At 40.4% G+C, this 22,037-nt stretch overlaps 1 protein-coding gene across 5 annotated transcripts in view; it reads left to right on the top strand.

The window, feature by feature from the left end:
- Positions 1–22,037, top strand: part of Nhsl1 (NHS like 1) — a 215,289-nt gene that overhangs the window by 101,743 nt on the left and 91,509 nt on the right. Inside the window, exon 1 of one of the 5 annotated variants that reach the window (XM_021644506.2) lies at positions 4,803–4,931. The exons of the other annotated variants lie outside the window; for them this stretch is intronic. Coding sequence (XP_021500181.1) covers positions 4,916–4,931 — 16 coding nt within the window. The 5' untranslated portion in view covers positions 4,803–4,915. Of the gene's footprint in view, positions 1–4,802; positions 4,932–22,037 lie in introns of those variants that run through there. 5 annotated transcript variants of the gene reach the window in all.

The raw sequence follows: 22,037 nt of genomic DNA, 5'->3' as shown, positions 1-22,037 counted from the left end.
ATGTTGGCAAATTTCATGTGCTGCTTGAGTTCACTGAGAAGCTGGACCTGGAAGCAGGGTTATCCCCCTCCACGTGCATTTCAGTCTCAAACATGTTTGTCTCAAAGTGTCTTTCAAGGCTCCTTGTCTGGGGACCCAGGCTTAGATCATGTTAGGTGCAGGAGGCTTTCAGGACAAAAAGATTGTTCTAGATTGCCTTAACTACAGAGGTGGCCAGATTGAGATGGTCATAATGATAGACTAGTTTAAACTACCATGAGGACCTAGGTTCATTTCCTAGCACTTTTGTGATAGAGTCTGGATAATATTTAAAGGAACCTAGGTTTAATTCCCAGCAGGAATGGATAGATAGATGGATGGATGGATGAATGAAAAGGTAAAATTAACCGCTCTAAAGTTATAATACTCTGACTCTAAGTCTTCTTTCTCTGGTGTCTGTGGTATAACAAATGATAGACAAGGCCTGACTAAGTTCTTTGACAGAGTCTGAGCACTGATGAAATCAGATGTACAGTGATGGGGGTGCTTGAACTTAGTCCTCATGCTTTGCAACAAGCATATCATCTTCTGCCTTGATTTTGAGGAAAGGCCTTTTTTTTCCCTACTATGCATAGGAGCTCCACGCTGGTTCTCCAATCTCTGCGTCCAGTTTTACTCTAGAAGTTCTGGGATTGCAGGTGCAAGCTGGCATCTGGCTTTTTAGGTAGTTTCCAGGATTTAGCTAGGCAAATTAGGCCCCTTTGGTATTTTTGGTAAGAGGAAGAGCCAAAATTCTTAGGGTATACTTTCCCTATTTTTCTTCCATAATTTTATCATTTTTTTTCCCCTGGGAATGAAATAGAGTTTTGAGTCAATCTTGGCTCATTAATTCTTTTTTGTTTGTTTGCTTTGTTTTTCAAGATAGGGTTTCACTGTATAGTCCTGGCTGTCCTGCAACTCACTCTGTAGACCAGGCTAGCCTCGAACTCACTTCTGTCTCCCGAGTGCTGGGATTAAAGGTGTTGAGCCACTACTGCTGGACTCATTAATTCTATGTGTTCTGTAAATTCATTCCTAATTTATCAGCATGTTGAAATCAAAATTCTTTTATACAGGCAAACTCTCACTGGAGTGCCTAGGGAAAAAAGAAAACTCTGAGAGGGTTTTGGCTGGGTGTATGGCTGGCTACATCTTCTAGAGATGATGTTAAGCTTAAACATGATGCTTGGTATTGTAATCCCACAAGGGAGTAAAGCGGTTGCTGCCCTGACTTCAGTGTTGAAAGGGAAGATCTTTGTTTTGTCCAAAGGGCTGTGAATTCTGTCCTGTGCATCATCACTGCCTGCTTCTCTGTACAGGAGTCTGTATGGTTCAGCTGTTTTTCACCTTCGTAGCAGTGATCAGCAGTGGCAGACAGTATAATTTTAATACATAGTCCTTAATTTTTTAAAAAAAAATTTGAACACTGTGTTTTCTCATGTTTTATTCTTAGCCTTGTTCACAATTGGCTAGTCGGCAATAAAGATCTTTTTTTTTTCATGACTTTTTTTTTCTTTCCTTTCCTTTCTTTTCTTTCTTTCTAAGACAAGGTTTCTATGTGTAGCCCTGGAACTCATTCTGTAGACCAAGCTGGTCTTGATCTGCCTACCTCTTGGATTTAAGGTGTACACTACTATGCTCGACTTGGAAATAAGAGATTCTTAAATATGTTAATCTACTTGGAATTGACACAAGCCCAGTCATGACTTGATATTAATACTGTGAGCTTCGCAGATGGTGATATCTGTAGTTTCACTAATTTAATAAAAGATGGTAATTGTGCTGTTTGGGAGTGTTATATTCTAGGAAGCCTCCCTTCCCTTTTAATTCAAGTAAAAAATGTAGCCCCAGAAATAAAGGGGCATGGAATAAAGATATTTTAAGCCTCTGTGTAATCATACATTGACGAGAACTTAAAAAAGAAAAATCATGTCCCTTTCTCCATGATTTTTGCCTTGCTAAATGTAAGGCTTCTTATTAAATTACCACAAAAGCAGTAGCTTATGATGACAAGAATTAGCTGTGCCACAGTTCAGGAGGACATAGGGTGAAATCAGGGGGAGTGGGCTGCATTGTTTCTGAAGGCTATAGGAGGTGCTCTTTGCTTGCTCCTCCAGACTAAGGTGACTGTGTGTGTTCGTGGCGGTAAGAGTGTCATGTGTCTGTCCCATCTTCCAAGCCCTCCTCCATGTCTGTGTGTCTTTTTCTGTCTGACTAGGATCCTCTCACTGGATACAGGGGCCAACCACCTAATCCATATCACCTCATCTTGATGCTGATCTTAGTTACATCTGTAAAGACCTTGTTCAAAGTGAGGTTACATCATAAGAGTGACATCCCATTGTGAAGAGAGAGGAGAATTTTGAGTGGGCACTATTAACTACTTCACAAAATTCTACTTTTTTTTTTTTTTTTTTTGAGTCAGTATTTTGTGTATCCTGGGCTGGCTTCAGATTGACTGTGTAGCTAAGGATGACTTTGAATTTCTGGCCCTCTTGTTGGCTCCACCATGCCCAGTCTATGTGATATTGGAGATAGATTCTAGTGCTTTGTAAATGTAAAGTATAAAACCATTCTGTGAATTGAACTCTCCCTTTTACATGCTTTATTGTGAGTAGCTAACCAGAACAACTTAATTAGATGTTAACAAGCAAGAACCTGTCATTGGTCAGTATTTGTTTGTGCTTCTGTTGCTTTGCTTTACTTATAGAACTGAGTCCTAATTATTTATTCTAGTTATCTCCCTCTTCCTGCCCTTTGCTCAGCCTTTGCAGTGTTGGGGATCCACACTAGGGGGATGTTAGCCAAGCGCTCTACCACTGAAGTATAATTCTTGTTCCCATTCTATTCATTTATTCCACTAAAGCATGAAAAGTCAGACTTGGTTCTTTCTTGCACACTTGGTTTACCTAACAGCATATGCCTATTTAGCATACCAGACATTTAACTGAGCAGGTAGAATCTCTGTGCATGTTAGTACACTCCATGTAATTTTCACATTATAGGCAGTAGACTGCTGTAGAGACTAACTGTTTAGTAATGAGGCTGTTAATTGGAATCAGGCTTTCGTTTTCCAGTCCAGTATGTGTTCCTGTATATAAAGTCATGTCTAACAGAAAAAGAGTTTAAAATAAAGGTATCTGGACATACTCATAAAGAACATTGAAATACATAGCCCTCCTTCCCCCTACCATTTGTATGAGCTCATGTTCAAAAGCCTTAACTCTCGGAGGTAGGAATTCCTATGTGCCATTTAAAAAGTTGAATTTGGGGTTAGAGAGATGGTTCAGTTATTAACAGCACTGGCTGCTCTTTCCGAGGACCTGGATTTGGTTCCCAGCAGCCATGTGATCTCTAGCAGCATGCTGTAACTCCAGTTCCACTGGATCCAGCGCCCTCCCCCAGCCTCTGTGGCCACTGACCATACATAGTAGACAGGCATAACATGCAAATAAAGTAAAAATAAATAAACATAGTTTTAGAAAGTTGAATCTCACTTGCAAGAACATTTTAGGAGTTCCTTTGCAATTCATACATCACGTGGATGACCACTCGAGATAGGAGGGACAGAGAATGACCCCAGCTCACCAAGTAGGGGTTACTGGATGACACGGAAGAGCTCAGTGTGTTTTTTGAGCTTGGTGTAGCTGCTACATAGGTACACAGAATGCACCACGGTTTACATCCCAGCTTATCATTTCGCATCCAGGCTCTGTGTCTTAGCTTCTTCCAGCCAGGGACCTCATTTCTCTTTTCTTGTTGGGATAGGTAACTTATTGGCCAGCTTCTGTTGGTGGTGCAGAATAGTGAAGGAACAATTCAACTAGTGCTGAAAGCAAAGGAGCCTAGAGCCTCTCTACTGTGCAGCAAAGGCTGCAGCTGGCACCCAGTTCACAGATGGGTAGACTGGATTTGTGAGTCAGTTTCCTGCATCCTGTGGTGTCCAGAGGAAGACTCAGCAGCAGCAGCTGGGCCTATGAACAATGGTCACTTCCTGCAGTCAGGGGACTCTCCAGTGTTTGTGGGGAAGGACTCCCACCCTCAGGGCCACTCGGGGCTCACATGATACTGCAGACTATTTCTTTTCTTTCATTTATAACCTATGATGGAGAATTTGCCAGGATGAGTTTAGCTTTCCTTTGTAAGCTTAAGAGATTGAAAGACCCAGTTGTACCACAATAGTTAGAAACATACTCCAGTACTGACTTCACTTCCTCATCTGACAATGTCATAAAAGTATGACAGAGTTCACATTTCTATACTAATATGTTTATCCACACCACGAGTAGCCTAATGATGGTCAACATGTACATGCGATTTGCTACTTGGTATAGTATATGAGTGTTTCATTCATAGTCACTAATTTATATATATTCAACTATGTGGAGAGTTAGTACTCTAAGGTTTAGTGTTAATCACATGCTAGTATATGATTGTTCCACATCAGAGGAGAGAGGAGAACATGGGACAGAAAAGGAACATGGAAGTCAAGGTGTTAGGTGGTAATTAGTAGCAAACAGTTAAACTGAATCCGGTGATTTCTGTGCTGTTGATCACCTGAAGAGCCACATTTGCTGTGATGGAAAACACGGAGATAAGCACAAATGGGATCTTCGTGGTCCCGGGGCTGCACTGGACAGATGAGCTGAGACTGCTGACCCTGGACTCTCCTCCCTTTCTAGGATCCTGGTGTAAAATAACGGATAAATGGGGAGGTGTCAGCAGCGGGCCAGAAAGCTGGGATTGGGTAGTGGCTTCCTGTATTAACAGGCTCTGGCTGGCTGCCCTGAGCTCTCTGGCGGTGGCTGCTGAGGAGGTGGGTGGGAGACAGCTGTGCCTAGCACTGCAGGCCACATCGTCTCCCAGAACACCAGCGCTTCCATGGAATTGCTGAAGAATGTTTTGCCTGAAAGGTGAGGGGACCTTGCGTCCTGTAGGGAAACTTTCATTCAAGCCACAGGGCTGGATCCATTGCAATTAGAGTGTGAGGGCAGGTAGTAATATGAAAGTAAAAAGCCATTGTTTTCTTTTTTTTTTTTTTTTTTTTTTTGGTCACAAACAGGAAGAAAGACCCCCCTGCTGGAGAGGTGGAATTCTTTTAGACAAAAAGATTTCTCCATTTAAATGTGTTTTGTTTGTGTTCTGTCATAGATAAAAGTAGTTAAAAGTTGAAGATAGAGTTGGTGGTTGTTGTTGTTTTTTAAATAAGTTCCATAATGTAAGAATTGTTTAGTGTTGTACTGAGAGTCCTAGAGGAGATGTTTTTCATGTTAGGAATTGCTCATACACAAAGTTAGAATAGAGTAGAGGGGGAAGATTCCATTGCTTTCAGCCTTATTCATGAATTCGGGAATGAAACCATTTTACTGTAGAAGATAATTCTTGTTCTGGCTACGTGTGAGTTATTCCTAAGTATTCTAACATGATGAATAACTCAGTATCTGTAGTGATTCCTGAATAACTATTGTATAATTATTATTTATTACTCAAATATTTTATTCCTTGAACAATTATGTTCTTACAGCTCTTGTCACAATGTCAAGAACTTTGGTTATGTGAGAATTTTTTTTTTTTATGAGATTATTGAAATGAGGGAGTTGGGATGAGTTTCCTTGGAACTGAAGCAGGCTGCATTGCTCATATTTTCTGTGTATGTCATTCTCATGTTGTTAAATTCTTGACAGGCTTTCAGTTTTGGGAATGAAGGTCTTCCTGGCTTGTTTGCTGTATAGGCCACTCCTTTGTTCTCAGTCTGTTAATAGGATATAGGTATGGATTGTGAGGTTTCTGTCTTTGTGGTGTTTATCCTTATTTTGATACCTTAAAACTCACCAGAGTCTCAATCTTCTACTTTAAGTTGGGGGATATTTGTTGGTATACCAGGTACAAAGTTGACCAAATTGAGGGGATAAGAATGTAAAAGAACATCATATTTTTTCTCCTTAAACATCATCATTATTGGTTTCTTTGTTTCTTTTTTTCTTTGTTTCCTCCCTCCCTCTTTCCTTTCTTTCTTTTTTGAAACATGGTTTCTCTGTGTAGCCCTGGCTGTCCTGGAACTCACTTTGTAGACCAGGCTGGTCTCGAACTCCAAGATCCACCTGCCTCACAAGTGTTGGTATTAATGGCATGTGCTACCATTGCCTGGCCTTGATTAATTTTTTACAATATAGAGTTTAAATGGATTTCTCAGGAGATTTAGTCTGAATGAATTTGAGTATTCTTAAAAAGTAATTTTTGATGAAGAGGATAAGGAAATCACATGAAATTGCTTTCTTTAAACTTACTTTTCTTGGGGGGAAAGGTGTAGGAAGTCAACAATATTATTGGATGGTATGATTTCCACAGAGCAGTTGACATCATTATGATAGCTCAAAGTTAAGTATTTTTAATTGAATGCAGTTGTGAAATTGCCATTGGGTATGAATTTGAGAGCCTCATTCTGTTTGTTTGTGTTTTTTTTTCCCCTCCATTTATCCCATAACACCAGTTTTACTTTATTAGAGAGAATTCTCTAATCAATACCAGGGACTCAGTTTCTGAGTCAACTTAGCAGAGTTTTAAGAATTTTGAGTATGACATACAGTAACAACTAAGACTTTGATGTTGAAGTGTGTGTATTTTAACATGGAATTTGCTTGAACAGCGTGAGTAAAGACCTGTTTTGGATATCTAAGCAGCAAAAAAAAAAAACGACTGATAATCCACACCTTCCTGTGTTTTACAGCCTTCTGGCATACAGTAACACATTGTATATAATCATTTGTGTTCATATTGAGGCAAGCCCATGACAAAGTAAGATTAAATCGAGGCGTGTGAAGGGTCACTTGTTGATGGCTGGTGTTCTCACTTAAGAAATGGGGTAATTTCAATAACTGGCTTATTTCCATTTCTAGCTCATGAGGCTATTGACCTTAAAAGGAAACATGATTGCTTTTCTTTTGCTTTAAATCATGTTCCTGTGTATTTCTCGGAATTGCTGAAAGAAAATACTCTAATCAGATAGCCTTCCATGTTGACTCAATTTTTCTTTTCTTGAGGCTATTTTTTTTCCTGAAATCATGTTTTTTAGCCTTCTGTCAATTTTGTGCTTAGTATAGTAAATGCCTATATAGAATTTACCTTTGCTATCACTATTACTGGTATAGCATACTGTTGTTCTCTATCTACGAAATGGATAGATTCTTTAATAAGATGAATCACGGTTTGCTGTCACCCAAATTAACTTCTCTGACCAACAACTGAGCTCCTAGTCTCTGGGAAGACACCTTCCAAAGCCCTGCCAAGGCATGGTTAACAAATGCATGGTGTAACATTCCTGCATTGCCTAGTCAGTGATCCATCATGCTCCCAAGATGGGAGTTTCTGGCTGACCAAACAGTATAACTAACAGCAAGCTACCATGTGTTTATCACCTACGTGTATAGACACAGATGACTGTCTTAAAAAACTAGGGTTAAATATTTACTACTAAAATCACATGAACACCAGTTATCTCTAAGATGACTAAACCTAGAAATTTATTAAACACAGTATATCAACTTCATCTTTATAAATATTATCTTCAAGTATTTTTCCTATAGGGGGTAGATGTTTAAAGGTTTTCTAATCTATTACGGACTGATGTCTTATAAATATTAAATCGTGTGTTATGTGATGTCACTACAGTGTCACACCCTGATTACACTTGATATTTGGACTTCAGCAAAGTATCATCTTGGTAGTGCTGATAACAGAAAAACCTCCATTGGTTTACTGGAGCAGTTGCCATTAGTTACAAGGTTCTACAAGCAAGATATCTGAAATCAAGATATTGTCTTGGTATGTAACACTTCTACCCAATTGAAACATGCTCTTCAAGAGTGAAGAGAAGGAGGATCATAGGACTCAAGAAGCTAAGGGAACTTCCGTGGCTTAGGAAGCTCAAAAAATGGTGAGGTTTGGGTAGGGTAGATGGCTTAGTGGGCAAAGTGCTTGGCTTGCAACTGTGATGTCCTAAATTTGTATCCCCAGAACCCAGGTAAATCTGGGCGCCATAGTGCACATCTATAATCCCCGTCCTCCTAAGGCATGCTGGGTGGTGGAAACAGGAAAATTCCTGGAACTTTGCAGGCAAGCTAGTCAAGCCTGTGTAGCAACAATAATAAGAGAACCTGCTTCAAAAAGTGGGAAAAGTGTCGACTAGCTACTGAGGTTGTTTTTGGCTTCCACATGTGCTATGTTATATACATACCCACATTCACACATGCTTTTATACCATACACCACACATGCACACATAATAAATGTAGATTTATTAAAAATCTACAAGGCTCAGAGGCCTTTTCCCAAGGTGGTATGTATGTGTCTGTGCATGCATGTGGTGTGTGTGTGGCCATTGTTGGGAAAGAAGAGACTCCCTGGTGGAGCTGCCAGCAAGCTGGGCAGAAGCTCTATACCCACGCTGGGATGGGCTTTTCAGGGATGAAGGTAGCTTGGAGTCACCATGTTCTTGTAAGCAGCCCCACTAGCCTCACCAGTTCACCAAGTTAAACTTAGGTAGAATCGTGTCTTTGGTTTGTCATCACAATCCTTTCTGGAGTGAATAGACAGTTGTGAAATGTCTTGATTTCAGATGTCCTATTTTATCATCCCAATAAAAGTCATGTAACATGGTTCTAAGAGAGAATCTTTACTTGGTTCTTCAGTTTCTGGTGGACCCTGGTATTCCGATCATTGTAACAGCATCTCACCAGTTTTGGCCTGTTTTCAAGAGACCTTTCCTGTATGTTACTGTTGTTTTTGTGGTGGGTGGCATTCTCATAAGGACATCAGTTAATTAGGGTCCACTCTAATGTCATGTCTGGCCTCTTTTTTGATTGAGTATATCTGCAAGAACCCTGTTTCCAAATAATATTCTATTTTGAAGTTCTGGTGGATGTGGATTCTAGGAGGGTACCATATAAACCCAATATAGCAGAACATGCATAAACTCTGTGAATTGAGTTAGCTTTAAAAGAGATGTGTTAATGGTGTGCTGTGACTGCCGTACACAGCTACTTTGAAGATGCTTTAGAAACATGAGAATGCATTCATAAAGCCAATTTGTACATAAATGGATTGGAAATCTACTCAAGTCCAGCCATGCAAAAAACAAGCAAACAAAACTGTTACTTCCATTGCACAGTCCTGTTTCCTTCATGAACTTTTATCCTGTTGAGAAAGTTAAGAAAACTGAACTTAATTTCACTGCAGTCAACTCATTGTGAGCCAAACTCTAAACAATTGCATTAGATAGTAGGTCAGGCTGTTGGATGATTTACCTTTCACCATTCCCTTGTTTATGTTTATTCTTGAGTTACAAAAGTAAGACAAATAAAAATTATGTTCATATGGAAAGGATGAATGAAGACATTGTTACTGGCCTAAGAATTAGTTTAGTATTTAGGGTATACTTAGGCCTTAATAGCTGAATTTTATATTGACTTTTCCCTGGTTCTTCATTTTTTACAGAGATTTTAAAGCAGGGGTTGGTGTAGGGTTGGGTTCTTTCCCTTCTCAGTGTGTCTTCCAAGAGTTAGAGAAAGCTAGTTTGATGAAGTGGGAAAGTTGTGCGTTCTGTGCAGCTGGGTGTGTCCCAGCTGCTTGCATGCTCCACATGATAGAGTCTCGCCTGCGTTCTCTTCTGCTTTCTGAGTTACAGATTTAGGAAGGCCTCTGGGCTGTCTAATAATAGCAGAGAGTTATGTTAGAGAGCAGGAGAATGGCCTTGAACCATTTCAGGCATGTGCTGCTGCTCCTCTGAGGGTAGTTTGTGTTGGAAGCGGCCCCCAGGCCTTCCTAGACGCGCTCCCTGGGATGAAGCACAGGCCTCTTTCCAGTTGTCTTGTATATGTTGTATATGCAGAGAATTTTTTAGATTCTTTTCTTGGCAGCATTTAGAAACCAATGTCAGGAATCAGAAACAGATTTGTTTTTTCTGTGCTGGAACAAGTGAATTCTTCAAGTGTGCTAACAAGCAACCATTTGCTTTGGAAGGTCCCTCGCCACCCTCACACCTTTGTTTGAGACAGTCTCACTGTGATGGCCTGGAACTCACACTGCTCCTGTGTGTTGGGATATTAGGTGTATCCCATACCCAGCCCTTGCACTTTCTTCAATCCCAGAGTGAGCCAGTGAGCAGTCATTAAGGAAAGTGCCTGCTGTTTTCTTCATTGCCTCTTGGCGTCATTTGAAGGCAGAAAAGCAAAGCAACACTGGGAATATCACATTTGTGGAATTCTGGGCATTTTGATATCATGTCTTCAGAGTTTGGGTGTTGTGTAAATGAGCAGTGTCTTTAGATGCTTTAGGCCATCTCTCTGAAAGTGTCCCTCATTCCTTCAGTTGCCACTCATTTAAAAACTACCTGTAATTGGTAGCCAGTAACCTGTGGCTACTAAGGGGAATTCTTTACACCTGCAATTTATATTAACAGTTTAAAAAAAAACTCACTGGTGCGACCTTATATTACTAAAACTGGAGAGAAGCAAGTAATTCACAAAGAGCCAACTCTGTTCTTGTTAATGTGACTGTTAGAGGAGAAGCTAGATCACCTTGCTGAGCATGGCATAATCTAGGAGGTGCTGTCCTTAGGGCTGAAAGCCGTTGCAGGTTTTGCTGTACCAAGTACACAGGCCTTGAAGATCTGTCTATTTGTAGCTCCTAGACTGTGCAAAGAAAAAGCTATAGTTCTTTCAGGGGAACTGAAGCAAGTGATTTTAGTTACTGAAAGCCTTGGTAAGGTGTCCTTTGGCTTCCCTCACTAGGTAGAATAGGATGACCCTGAATTAACTCCTAATTTCACTTTCTGTGTGGTGGGATTACAGGTGTGTGCCATCACACCATTCAGTTTTGCCACACGGGGGATAACAGCCTTATACATGATAGGCAGACATTCAAACAAGGGAACAATATCTGTATCTCCATTTTAACCTGTGCTTGTTTCATTTCTTTGCTAATTTTCATGTTTCTCTGTTGTTTTTTTCTGTTCCCTCTTAGTTGTCTTTCTTTCTGACAGCCTGTATTAATTATTTTTCTTGTTGCTGTGACAGAATACCCAAGAAAAGCCACCTTTTGGCTTTTAGCTTTAAAAGGGATATAATGCAACATGGTGGATGGAGAACGTACTGAGGAAGGTGCCTGAGGTAGTTAGTCACATAGTTTCCACAGTCAGGAAGTGCAGAATGGACAAGAAGTGGTGGATGAGAAGTGGGACCTTGATATAAAACCTTGGGACCCACCTCCCAAATGACCCACATGCTTCAGTGAGATCCCACCTCCAAAAGGTTCCACAGCCTTCCAAGACAGTTCCACCAGCTGGGGCCTTAGGTATTCAAACATAGGAACCGATAGGCATTTCACCTTTATGTGATTACACAGACAGAGGTGTTTGGTTATGCCTGTTTTCCTGCCGAATACACCCTAGTACAGCTACACAATTAGTAATCTAATCATGCCTCAGTAGAGGTGACACGAGAGGGGCTGAGGTGGTTAGAGCAGTGTGATAGAGGCTGCCATGCTAGGCCATGGGCTGGGCACAAAGGTATTGAGGGATATGTAGGGGAGTATTCTAAACAGCAGGAGAAATTAATGCTGGAAACAGTCGAAAAAGTCTTTAAGCCATAGCTCTGGCACAGTTAAACACTTTGGCAAGATGTGGCCTTGATAGTGCAAGGAATATTTGCAAATTGGAAATGTCAACTTTATAAGATCATACACAATGATTAAAATTAAGTTCTATTTATTTTGAGTTGGCCGTGCTAAATAACAATTTTTTTGTGTGATGTCACTGGTGTTTGTCTTCTGTCTAGTGATTACCTAACATTGTCAGTTTTTGTTAGCCTAGGTTGAGGTTAGACTTTTTTGTTGATGTCACTTCCTACCAAAATGCCATTAATTCTGAGAGCAATCAAAGCAAAAGGATGAGCGAGTTTAGCCTTGGATTGAATAGGAGGGTGCATGATGAGAAAAATGGAAGCGCTCATGGCCACTTTTTCTTTTGAGAACTTTCTTATGGAAAAGAAATGCAGGTTTTCCTAAAGACCCCATACTTGTTCTAGTGAAAATTTTGAAGGCAGCATTTGAAAACAATAGGAAAGTGATCTTTTGCGATGGAAAGAGGCCATGTGGGTCCCTTACCGTTTCATTTCACTGAGGAACAGTCTACTGACAGCCTTGTTACCACTCAGACTTTTAAAATAAAGTTATAACAAACAAAGCTTGGTGTGGTACCCAAGCCTGTAGCGCTGGCACTGGGGAGGATTATCTCAATTCTGAGACTGGTCTGAGTTACATAGTAAGCTCCAGGCTAGCCTAAATGACCTCAACCCAAATAGTAAGAAGTCATAATAGGTAAGTATTTGGAGGACAAGCAGAAGGAGGAGGAATTGGGACCTGAGAGGGTTCTTCTTGAGAGAGAAGGGGCAGGGTGCAAAGGGAGCCCTCCAGGAGCCAGAGTGTGTGCAAGAAGATTCCCATGAAGGGAGAGGATGACTGGGGAAGCCAGATTACATTAGAAGCTGAGAATAATGACTTTTCTGCCATGCTCTCACTCTAAGAAAGTGAGCAGGGGAAGCAGCATGTGCTGGTTACAGGTGAAGGAAAGGGGTGTGTGAAGACGGCTCGTACCCAGGAACAGTGGCACTTCATCCCTTTTGCCAAAGCTATATCATACCAAGTTCTCTTTTTTTTGAGCAGATTTTGTCTAATTTTAAAAGTACAAAAGACCTTCTGTTTCATTCTTTCTGGATCTGTGGTATAGTAGCAGAATAGTTAGTACTTTATGTAAAAAAAAAAAAAAAAAAAAAGCCCAGTATTATCCCAGGACAGCTAATTTATATATCTAGATTTATTCAGAATTTATTGCTATTGTGAAATTCATCAAGTTTAACACAAGCATTTTGAAAAAAATTTGGGTATGAATGCTAACTTACTGATATTGGTGAACAATCACCAATCACCGTGTGCTAAGCACCATCCATCCCTTTTTCAGCAAAGCCAACTCATCCCTGAGGTACTGCTCCACACCCTGGCCTGAATCTCTTTAGGACGTAAGACTCCTGCCCCCCCCCCTTTTTTTTGTCTATCCTAGAGGCACATTTGCTCATGCCAGCTCTTGGGGATTCTTTCTTCACCAAGACTAACTTTGGAGCAAAGCAAAGCAGAGTCTTTTAAAAGGAGTCCCTTGCTTATCATGACCTAGATATCTAAAATGATTAACATCCATTAGTGAAGAAAAGTCAAGAAATCTCAAGTCTATCCTTTGATCAGATGTGTTTAGTCCTTTGAGGGAAGAGCTCCTAAGCCACAGTCTACCTAATAGAACCCCGAAGATTCAATGATAGTTTTCATAAAATTTTACACATTTTGTATAATGTATACAATAGTTTTATTTAAGCTTGACTCTGGTATTGTGAAGACTTGTTGACTAGACCCACTTTGACTTGTGAAAAGACTCTTTTGCAGCATAATGTGCAAATCTGCTGTTTCCACATAGGCAGATGGAGTTTTCATTTTCTATTGCAGCATATTTACACCGGCCTTTTCAAAGTTTTCTGGGCTCTTAAGTTGTATAAATAAATCCAGATGAAAAGAAAGAATTGTAAGTCGACTATACCGGCAGAGGAGTGTTAGAGTAAAGCGGTAGTTTGAAACCCATGTCAACTGAAGGGTCCCCTGCTCCAAAGAAAGTGATTGCTGCCACAGCAACTGAAACAAAACCCTTCACTTTTGGAAATGTTTCCTGGCAGAACAAATACTTGATAAAATTTAAAGCAAGATTTGGATGCTTAGATGGTCCCTTTTATAAAAAGTGTTTTATTTTTATAAAATCTCTCCATATCCAGATGAGAGGAATGTGTAGGTAGATAGTTTAACTCTTAACTTACATAGGTTGCATACTGGGCTAAAAGACTGCTAATGAGCTCTCTTTGAGTTGGGGGTTATTTTCTATATTGCTTCTGTGGTAGCTGGCAACCCACTTTGCATCTGAGAGAACAGGTGACTGAGCGTTAATGTTAGCAAATCACCATGTATGCTTAAGACAGTGGGTTGAACATCCTCAACAGAAAACCCCAAGTCTGACATGCTCATAGGTCCAAAACAGTGCTATAAGTGGAAAATTCAACACGGGTCATCATGAGCTTGGCTATAGTCAAAAACATGGGTACATCAAAAATCTTAGACTGTTGCTTTTAGGGTCCATATATATGAGGTGGATATGAACAGCTGAATTTTTAGCTTAGACTTGGGGCCAAGATGTCTCATTTCTCACTATACCTCCAGAAATTAAAAGTAAAATAAAAATTAAAAAAAATCTGAGCTGCTTTTGATCCTGAGCATTTTGGGACACAAACCCGTTTCATAGATGAAGAGAGGACATTATGTATCTCTCTCTCTAAAATCACAGCATTTATAAATGCTCTAAGGGTTGAATTGTGATAAGTCCGTTTGGCATAGTTTCAAGCATGTTGAACTATGCCAGTTTTCAGTTAGGTTTGCAAGGCCAGTCCTTCCCATGATAGTTTCAGGTTAGTCATCTCGTTCCTTTGATACTAAACATTTTTTTTTCTGCTGCCCAATTGTCTGGTGTTGTGGGGAATGTTATAAGGTATTTTTTCCTTTTCTGACTTAGGATAACAGTCTTTCTGAGAATGAGGGTGTCATGGTTATTCTCTAGAGCTCACTTATTTCCATGAAACTGTAAAATGGATCCATTGTTTGAATGTTATTTGAAAAAAGATAAGGTTTCTTTTGCTGGGAGGAAGGAAGCTGGCGCCCCTAAAATCGATGGGGTTGCTTTGGTTTGTAATGTGCTCAGGGGTTTTCTAGCCTGCTAATTTGATGAGATCCTTTTCTTTAATTTTTCCTTTTTCAGTTTTGGAAAGTGACTTTCAAGTTCTGAGCCTTGTAATGAGCAGCTAGATGTCTTGACTTGGGCATCAAGTAGCTGAGTGGCCAAAAACTGGGTCAGACTACATAGATGCTCTGCACAGCAATAAAAGGCAGTCTGTCCTTGCCAGAGGGGAGTGGTTCTTGTTGTAAGTGTCATGTCAGGAATTTTTGTAGGGGGCTGGAGAGATGGCTCAGCAGTTAAGAGCACCGATTGCTCTTCCGGAGGACCTGGGTTCAATTCGCAGCACCCTCATAGCAGTTAACAACTGTCTGTAACTCCTGTTCCAGGGGATCTGAACCCCTCACATAGACATACATGTAGTCAAACACCAATGTACATAAAATAAAAATAAACAAATTAAAAAAAAAACAGAATTTTTGTAGTCAGGACGAAGAGTCCTGCAGTGGTTTTTAGTTATTTCCAGTATTTCATGTGAGTAACTCCAAAGTTTGTAGCTGTAGTCTACACCCCTCTTGGTAGCTTCCAATGCAGCTAAGTCAACTACTCCGTGTAATTGTCTGGATGACTTTACTTCAAAAACTCCTTATCAGCTTATACCTAACCTTGAGCTATTACTTCAATAACAAATCCATCTTTCTAGTTGTTTATGCCAAAACCCAGGACATTCTGTATCCTGCCCTTTCCTCATCACCCAACATTCAGTTTGTCAAATCCCATTGGCTCCTATTAAATAATTTCTGAAATCTGACTGCCTCTCATCACTTTTATTGCTACCTGCCTTGCCTAGGTTTTTATTGGACCATGGTTAAGCTTTCTTTACAACCTATTTTCAACCGAGTAGTTGGAGTCAGTCTTTTAAGACTTAAGTGAGATTGTGGCTCCTCCTGGGTTTAAGACCTCTTTTCACTCTTCATAAGGGCTCCAGTTACAAATTCTCTATTTTGAAAGTGTCAGTCACAGACCAAAGCTAAGCCATAGGTGGGCTGTGGTGCTTTCTACTCCAGAATTTGTCTGCCTCTGATCCTGTAGTCTGGCGGAAATGCAAAAAGGTTTCTTTGTCAGAGCTGCAGTCTCAAGTGAGCCATGTTCTTGTCCTATGCTTGTGGACTGTAGAGCTTTAAAGTGACTGCACATTTTCCCACAACGTGAGAATTAAAAAAAAAATTACTCCACATCATATCATTTTATCATTGGAAGTAATAGTCTAGGCATAGAAACAGACTAGTGGATCAGTGGAATCAAATTGAAGACCCAGAAATAAACCCACACACCTATGAATACTTGATTTTTGATAAAGAAGCCAAAAGCATACAATGGAAAAAAAGACAGCATCTTCAACAAATGATGCTGGTGCAACTGGATGTTTACATGTAGAAAAATGCAAATAGAAAAGATCTTCATCAACCCTATATCTGACAAAGGGCTAATATCCAGACTATATAAAGAACTAAAGAAGTTAAACACCAACAAACCAAGTAATCCAATTAAAAAATGGGGTACAGAACTAAACAGAGAATTCTCAACAGAGGAATATCGAATGGCAGAGAAACACTTGAAGAAGTGCTCATCGTCCTTAGTCATCAAGGAAATGCAAATCAAAATGACACTGAGATTTCACCTCACACCCATCAGAATGGCTAAGATAAAAAACTCAAGGGGTGATATATGCTGGAAAGGTTGTGGAGAAAGGGGAACCCTCCTCCACTGCTAGTGGGAATGTAACCTTGTACATCCACTTTGGAAATCAATCTGGTGCTTTCTCAGAAAATTAGTAATAGTGCTACCTCAAGATCCAGCGATACCACTCCTGGGCATGTATTGGAAAGATGCTACACCATACAACAGGACATTTGCTCAACTATGTTCATAGCAGCTTTGTTTGTAATAGTCAGAATCTGGAAACAACCTAGATGCCCCTCAACAGAGGAATGGATACAGAAATTGTGGTAAATTTACAGAATGGAATACTACTCAGCAATTAAAAATAAGGAAATAATGAAATTTGCAGGCCAATGGATGGAACTAGAAAAGATCATCCTGAGTGAGGTATCCCAGAAGCAGAAAGACACATATGGTATATACTCACTTATAAGTGGATATTAGACATATAATCTAGGATAAAGAAGCTAAAAACAACAAGAAGAACCCTAGAGAAGAGGCTGAAACCTCATTCAGAAGGGCAAACAGGACAGAAGTAGGAGAAGACAGGGAACAGGACAGGAGCCTACCACAGAGGGCCTCTGAGAGACTACCCAATAGGGTATCGAGGGAGATGCTGAGACTCATAGCCAAACTTTGCACTGAGTGCAGGGAATCTTACGGAAGAAGGGGTTGATAGAAAGACATGGAGGGGACAGGAGCTCCACAAGGAGACCAACAGAGCCAAAACACCTGGGCCCAGGCGGTCCTATAGAGACTGATACTCCTCCGGCCATGCATGGAGAGTACCTAGACCCCCTGCTCAAATGAAGCCCATAGGCTGCTCATTTTCCAAGTGGGTTACTCATAGTCATCAATTCCAGAGAAAACACACAGACCATCTCACTTAGTAATCAATTACAGATGGAAATGGAATGAAAGTTTGTCTCCTCCCAAATTCCCATGTTGAAACTTTAATCCCTAAAGTGACCATATTAGGGACTGTCTCTGACATGAACTCAGTGGCTGGCTCTTTGATCACCTCTCCCTGGGAGGTACAGCCTTGCCAAGCCACAGAGGAAGATGATGAGACCTGATAGGCTAGGGTCAGATAGAAAGGGAGGAGGTCCTCCCTATCAGTGGACTAGGGGAGGGGCATAGGGGGAGAAGAGGGAGGGTGGGTGGGACAGGGAGGAGACAGGTGGTGGGGGTGCAGCTGGGATACAAAGTGAATACATTGTAATAAATAATAATAAATAAAAGAAAGAAAAGAGAGTAACAGTCTACATGCTAAATGCCCAACAGAGATTTCTCTTTGGCCTTTATTAAGTAAGTTTAATAGAATTTAAATATATTTTGATTAATAGAATTTATGGAGGAATCTTGAAATACTAATTTTATTGGGTTCATTGATGGTGATCCAGTTAGGACAAACAGTAGAGGTGTGTGTGTGTGTGTGTGTGTGTGTGTGTGTGTGTGTGTATAAATTGGAAAGCAAACTTAAATGCTTGCCAGCTCAGGTAGGTTTATGCATGTTGGGTTGAGACTGGTCTGTAGTCAGTCCTCTAATGGGCAGGACAGGAGATTATGACTTTTCTTCACTAGCAGCATTTAGATGGAGGGCAGGCATTTCGATGGGGCTTAGATGAGGCTTTTAGATAGAGGCTTTGTACAATAGTATTATCGATGATGATGATGATGATGATGATGGCTTTTTGAGATAGGATTTCTCTGAGTAGCCTCTGCTGTCCTGGACTTGCTTTGTAGACCAGGCAGACCACCAACTCTACCTTCCTCCATCTCCTTAGTGCTGGGATTAAATGCGTGCACCACCACACTTGGCTCTTCATACAACATTATTAATCCCTTTCTTTTTTGCTGCCTTCTTGTGCTAGTTCTGAAGAACCTAAGTTCAGGGTCTGAATTTTTTACTAGGTTCAATGCCAAGACTCACATGAATATTGGCTGAATCAATTCCCTATTAATTGAAAAATAATTAAAAATATAAAGGAGAATTTCGGCATGTCGTCCGGCTTGGTGTTAGAGGCGAAATGGAAAGCATTAGCTTGTACCCTCCTAGAAGTTACAAGCAGCAGATACACCCACAGTTGCTTCTCCACTTACTTCCTCTGTTCTCTGTAAAGAATTACGTGTGAAGCAGGGGTAAACAAAGACTTGCAAGTCAGATTATGCATTTAGGAAAGAGAAGATTCTAGACCAGAGAGGAAAAAAAACCAAACAATCCTAAAATAATTGTGATTTTTTTTTTCCCCTGAAAAGTTCTGTTTGGGATGTAGCCATAATTTTGTAAGTAAATTAGTATAGATACTATCATACAAAACAAGGTAATCAAGACTAAGGGTATAATATTTATTACCCTGAATGGTGATGTACATAAATAATTGAATGGTTGATTCATATCCTAGTTGAGTATGTTATAAGAAAATATCATAGACTGGTTGGTTTACAAACAGCCAACAACTATTGCTTGTGGTTCTGGAGTGCCAGCATGGATTCTCCAGAGGTTCTGCTTCAGGGCTGTGGCCTGCAGCCTCTTCTTTGCTTCCAAAGTGAGAGGACTTTCTGAGGCCCTGTTTATGAAAGCTCCACCCTCTGACCTAACCACTTCCTAATATGGTCACTTTAGGGATTAAGGTTTCAACATGGGAATTTGGGAGGAGACAGACTTTCATTCCATTTCAATCTGTAATTGATTATTAAGTGAGATGGTCTGTGTGTATTCTCTGGAATTGATGACTATGAGTAGCAGAACATTCCTTATTTGCAGTGGGGAACATTTTTAGCTGGCATGATCTTTATCCCTTCATATTATCTCTATCTGTGCGATATATATAGGATGAAAAGAGATGTAAGAAAGAGTAACCTTTCAATCCGGGGATTAGCCTGGATTACCCAGGCTGACCTGTCACAGAAACATTTAGAAAGTAGAGCTGCCTCCAGCTGATGACAGAAGGGAAAGTTTAGAGATTATGAGCATGTGAAAGGTTCTGTGCTGAGGCTTGAGGGAGCTGGGCACTCAGAAGACAAGGGAAGCCACTGGGTTCTGCCAGCAGCATGTCCTTCCCACACCTTGCTTTGGGCATAAGAGACCATACACACAGATGCCAGCCAAGCCACTGGATTACCACCTTACAGGAATGTAGGGCGATAAAGGGATATTATTTCAAGGTGCCAAATTCATGGTAACTTGATACAAGAGTATGTGGCTTTCATAAAGACAGCTCTGATCGAGAATGGCCTTTTTTACAGGCTATAGACAATACATGAGATTGGGAGATAGTCTGCACTCAAACCTTTGTAAGGAAGATTTGACTTCCACAAGGCCTTAATATTTAATCTCTGACAGGTGTTAAGTTGAATGCCCTTTCTGATGCCTGTCTGAGGCCCTTGTTTCTGGCTGACCCAAGATCTTTCTATTTCTATCTTTTGAGACATCCAAGGCACACTCCTGATGTGTCTCAGACTTCTGAAGGTTCCCATGGAAAAGCAACCAAAGATGTCATATGCTAGTTTTTGCTGACATTGTTCAGGAAAGTTAACAAATATAAATCAAATGAGTGGAGATTGTTTTTGATGGTGGAATATCAAAGGTTCATTCTCAACATCTCCAAGTGTTGTTGTTGTTTTTGTTTTTAATTTTTTTTTTTTGTTGTTGAAGCATATTTGAGGTGTTTACTTCATTACAGTATTGTATTTCTAATGTTGCTTTCTGAGAGCCAGGTTTTGTTTTGTTTTTTTGTGGGAGGGTGGGACCATCAAAAGCCCCCTTTCAAACCTTACATACTTGAAACATACTAATCTTTTGTTAATCAGATACAAATTTGATTCTTACCTCCCTTTAGAAACTGAAGTTTTTTGCTACAGTTCTAAAAGCTGTTCATTTTAATTATTTTAAAGAGGATAGGCCAAGTCTTTGCCAGTTGGTGAAACAATTGGCTTAGTATCAAAGCAAAGAACAGTCATGTCTATGTTGGATGGTGTAGGAATATAGTTCATAACTCCCATTCCCACTCTCACCTTTGTAGAAATCAGGTACTATTGCACACATTTTAAAGGGAGTAGTCATGAATCGCTCCCTTTAAAACACCAGATAACCCAATCGTAGAAAACCGTGTCTAGTCAGAGAATAAAAATTTAAGACAGGCTACTGACTACCATAAGGTTATGAAAAAAACATGTTTGTTTGTTTGTTTTTGCTTGCTATTTTGTATGTGTAATAAATTTAGGAAACTAATCTTCACTTCTGAAATGAGTTTATTATAGAGGGATTGTGTGTGTGTGTGTGTGTGTGTGTGTGTGTGTGTGCGCGCGCGCGCGTGTGTGTGTGGCTGGGCTTGATTCCAGGACCTTGCACATTCCAAGCATTTGTTCCACCAGCTATCTTCATCCCCACTCCTGAGTGCTCCTGCACATTCATTTCTCATTTAGGTAGGGTATACATCTTTGTGCCTTCCAAAGCCAGACTCTTCTCCCCATCATAGCAGTTTGTTTGTTTGTTTGTTTGTTTGTTGCCCCAAAGAAGCCCTGGCTTAGTGTATAGCACACCTTCTGCACATTTGGATTCGAAGATCATATTGGCAGCTCTTTGTCATTTTCCATTTCCTTTGTTGCTCAACTGTAGCACTCAGATCTGCTTTGCATTTTTCCCCTGGAAACACCGTTTCATCTCTTCCTCGTGAACAGAAGCCCTCTCACTCTTCCTTGTAGTCTGCCGGCCTCCTTTATTTCTGTGTCACTAGCAATGGATCCCTGAGTGTATAAGTAATATAAGACATAGGTCTTGGTATTTAGGGCTTATCCCATAATCATCTGGAATTATGTTTACTTATATAGCCTTATGTCAAAATAGCTTGTACTTCAGAGGTCTGTGAGAGAGATACAGATGTGGAGCAGGGTTTGACATCGATTCTGTAGGCTTTCTAATCACTAATAACTTTGGCTCTATAAGTACATGGCAGTGGGACAAGTCATTTAACTTCCTGGGGTCCAGCTCTTTTCACCTCTTAAATGGGTTGTTCCTAGCCCATAAGAGCCTTATGAACTTTCCGTGAGGGTAATGTATGCACAGCTTGTCTGCAACTTCTCTATTCCCAGTTACTGTTAACCACTAGTTTTCTTGCTGTTATGTGTGTGTTAAATGCTACATGGCCCCGGAACATCTAATGGTATTTGTCACACTGCAGTGCCAAAGAGGCTTTTTTCACTTTAGGTTTGCAGTTTCCTAAGTGGATTGGTACCGGGCAGAGTATGCACCCCTTTCTTTCGACTGTTCATATGTAAATGCGCTCACAAATGCCAGGATAAGGTAATCCTGCCTTTCTGACTTGCCATTTATCTTCAGCCATGAATTAGCCCTATTCACAGATGTAAATGAGGCTGCTGTCAGCCTCAGAAGCCTTATTACATTCTTAAATGAAAAGACTCCCCCTCCCTTCAGCCAGATAGCCAGAACCCACTTCTGAGTATACTCAAATGATAACCTAACC

This window comes from Meriones unguiculatus, chromosome 3 (assembly GCF_030254825.1).
Source record: "Meriones unguiculatus strain TT.TT164.6M chromosome 3, Bangor_MerUng_6.1, whole genome shotgun sequence".
Lineage (NCBI taxonomy): Eukaryota > Metazoa > Chordata > Mammalia > Rodentia > Muridae > Meriones > Meriones unguiculatus.
The sequence above is the reverse complement of the archived record's forward strand: the minus strand, read 5'-3'. Positions and strand labels throughout refer to the sequence as shown.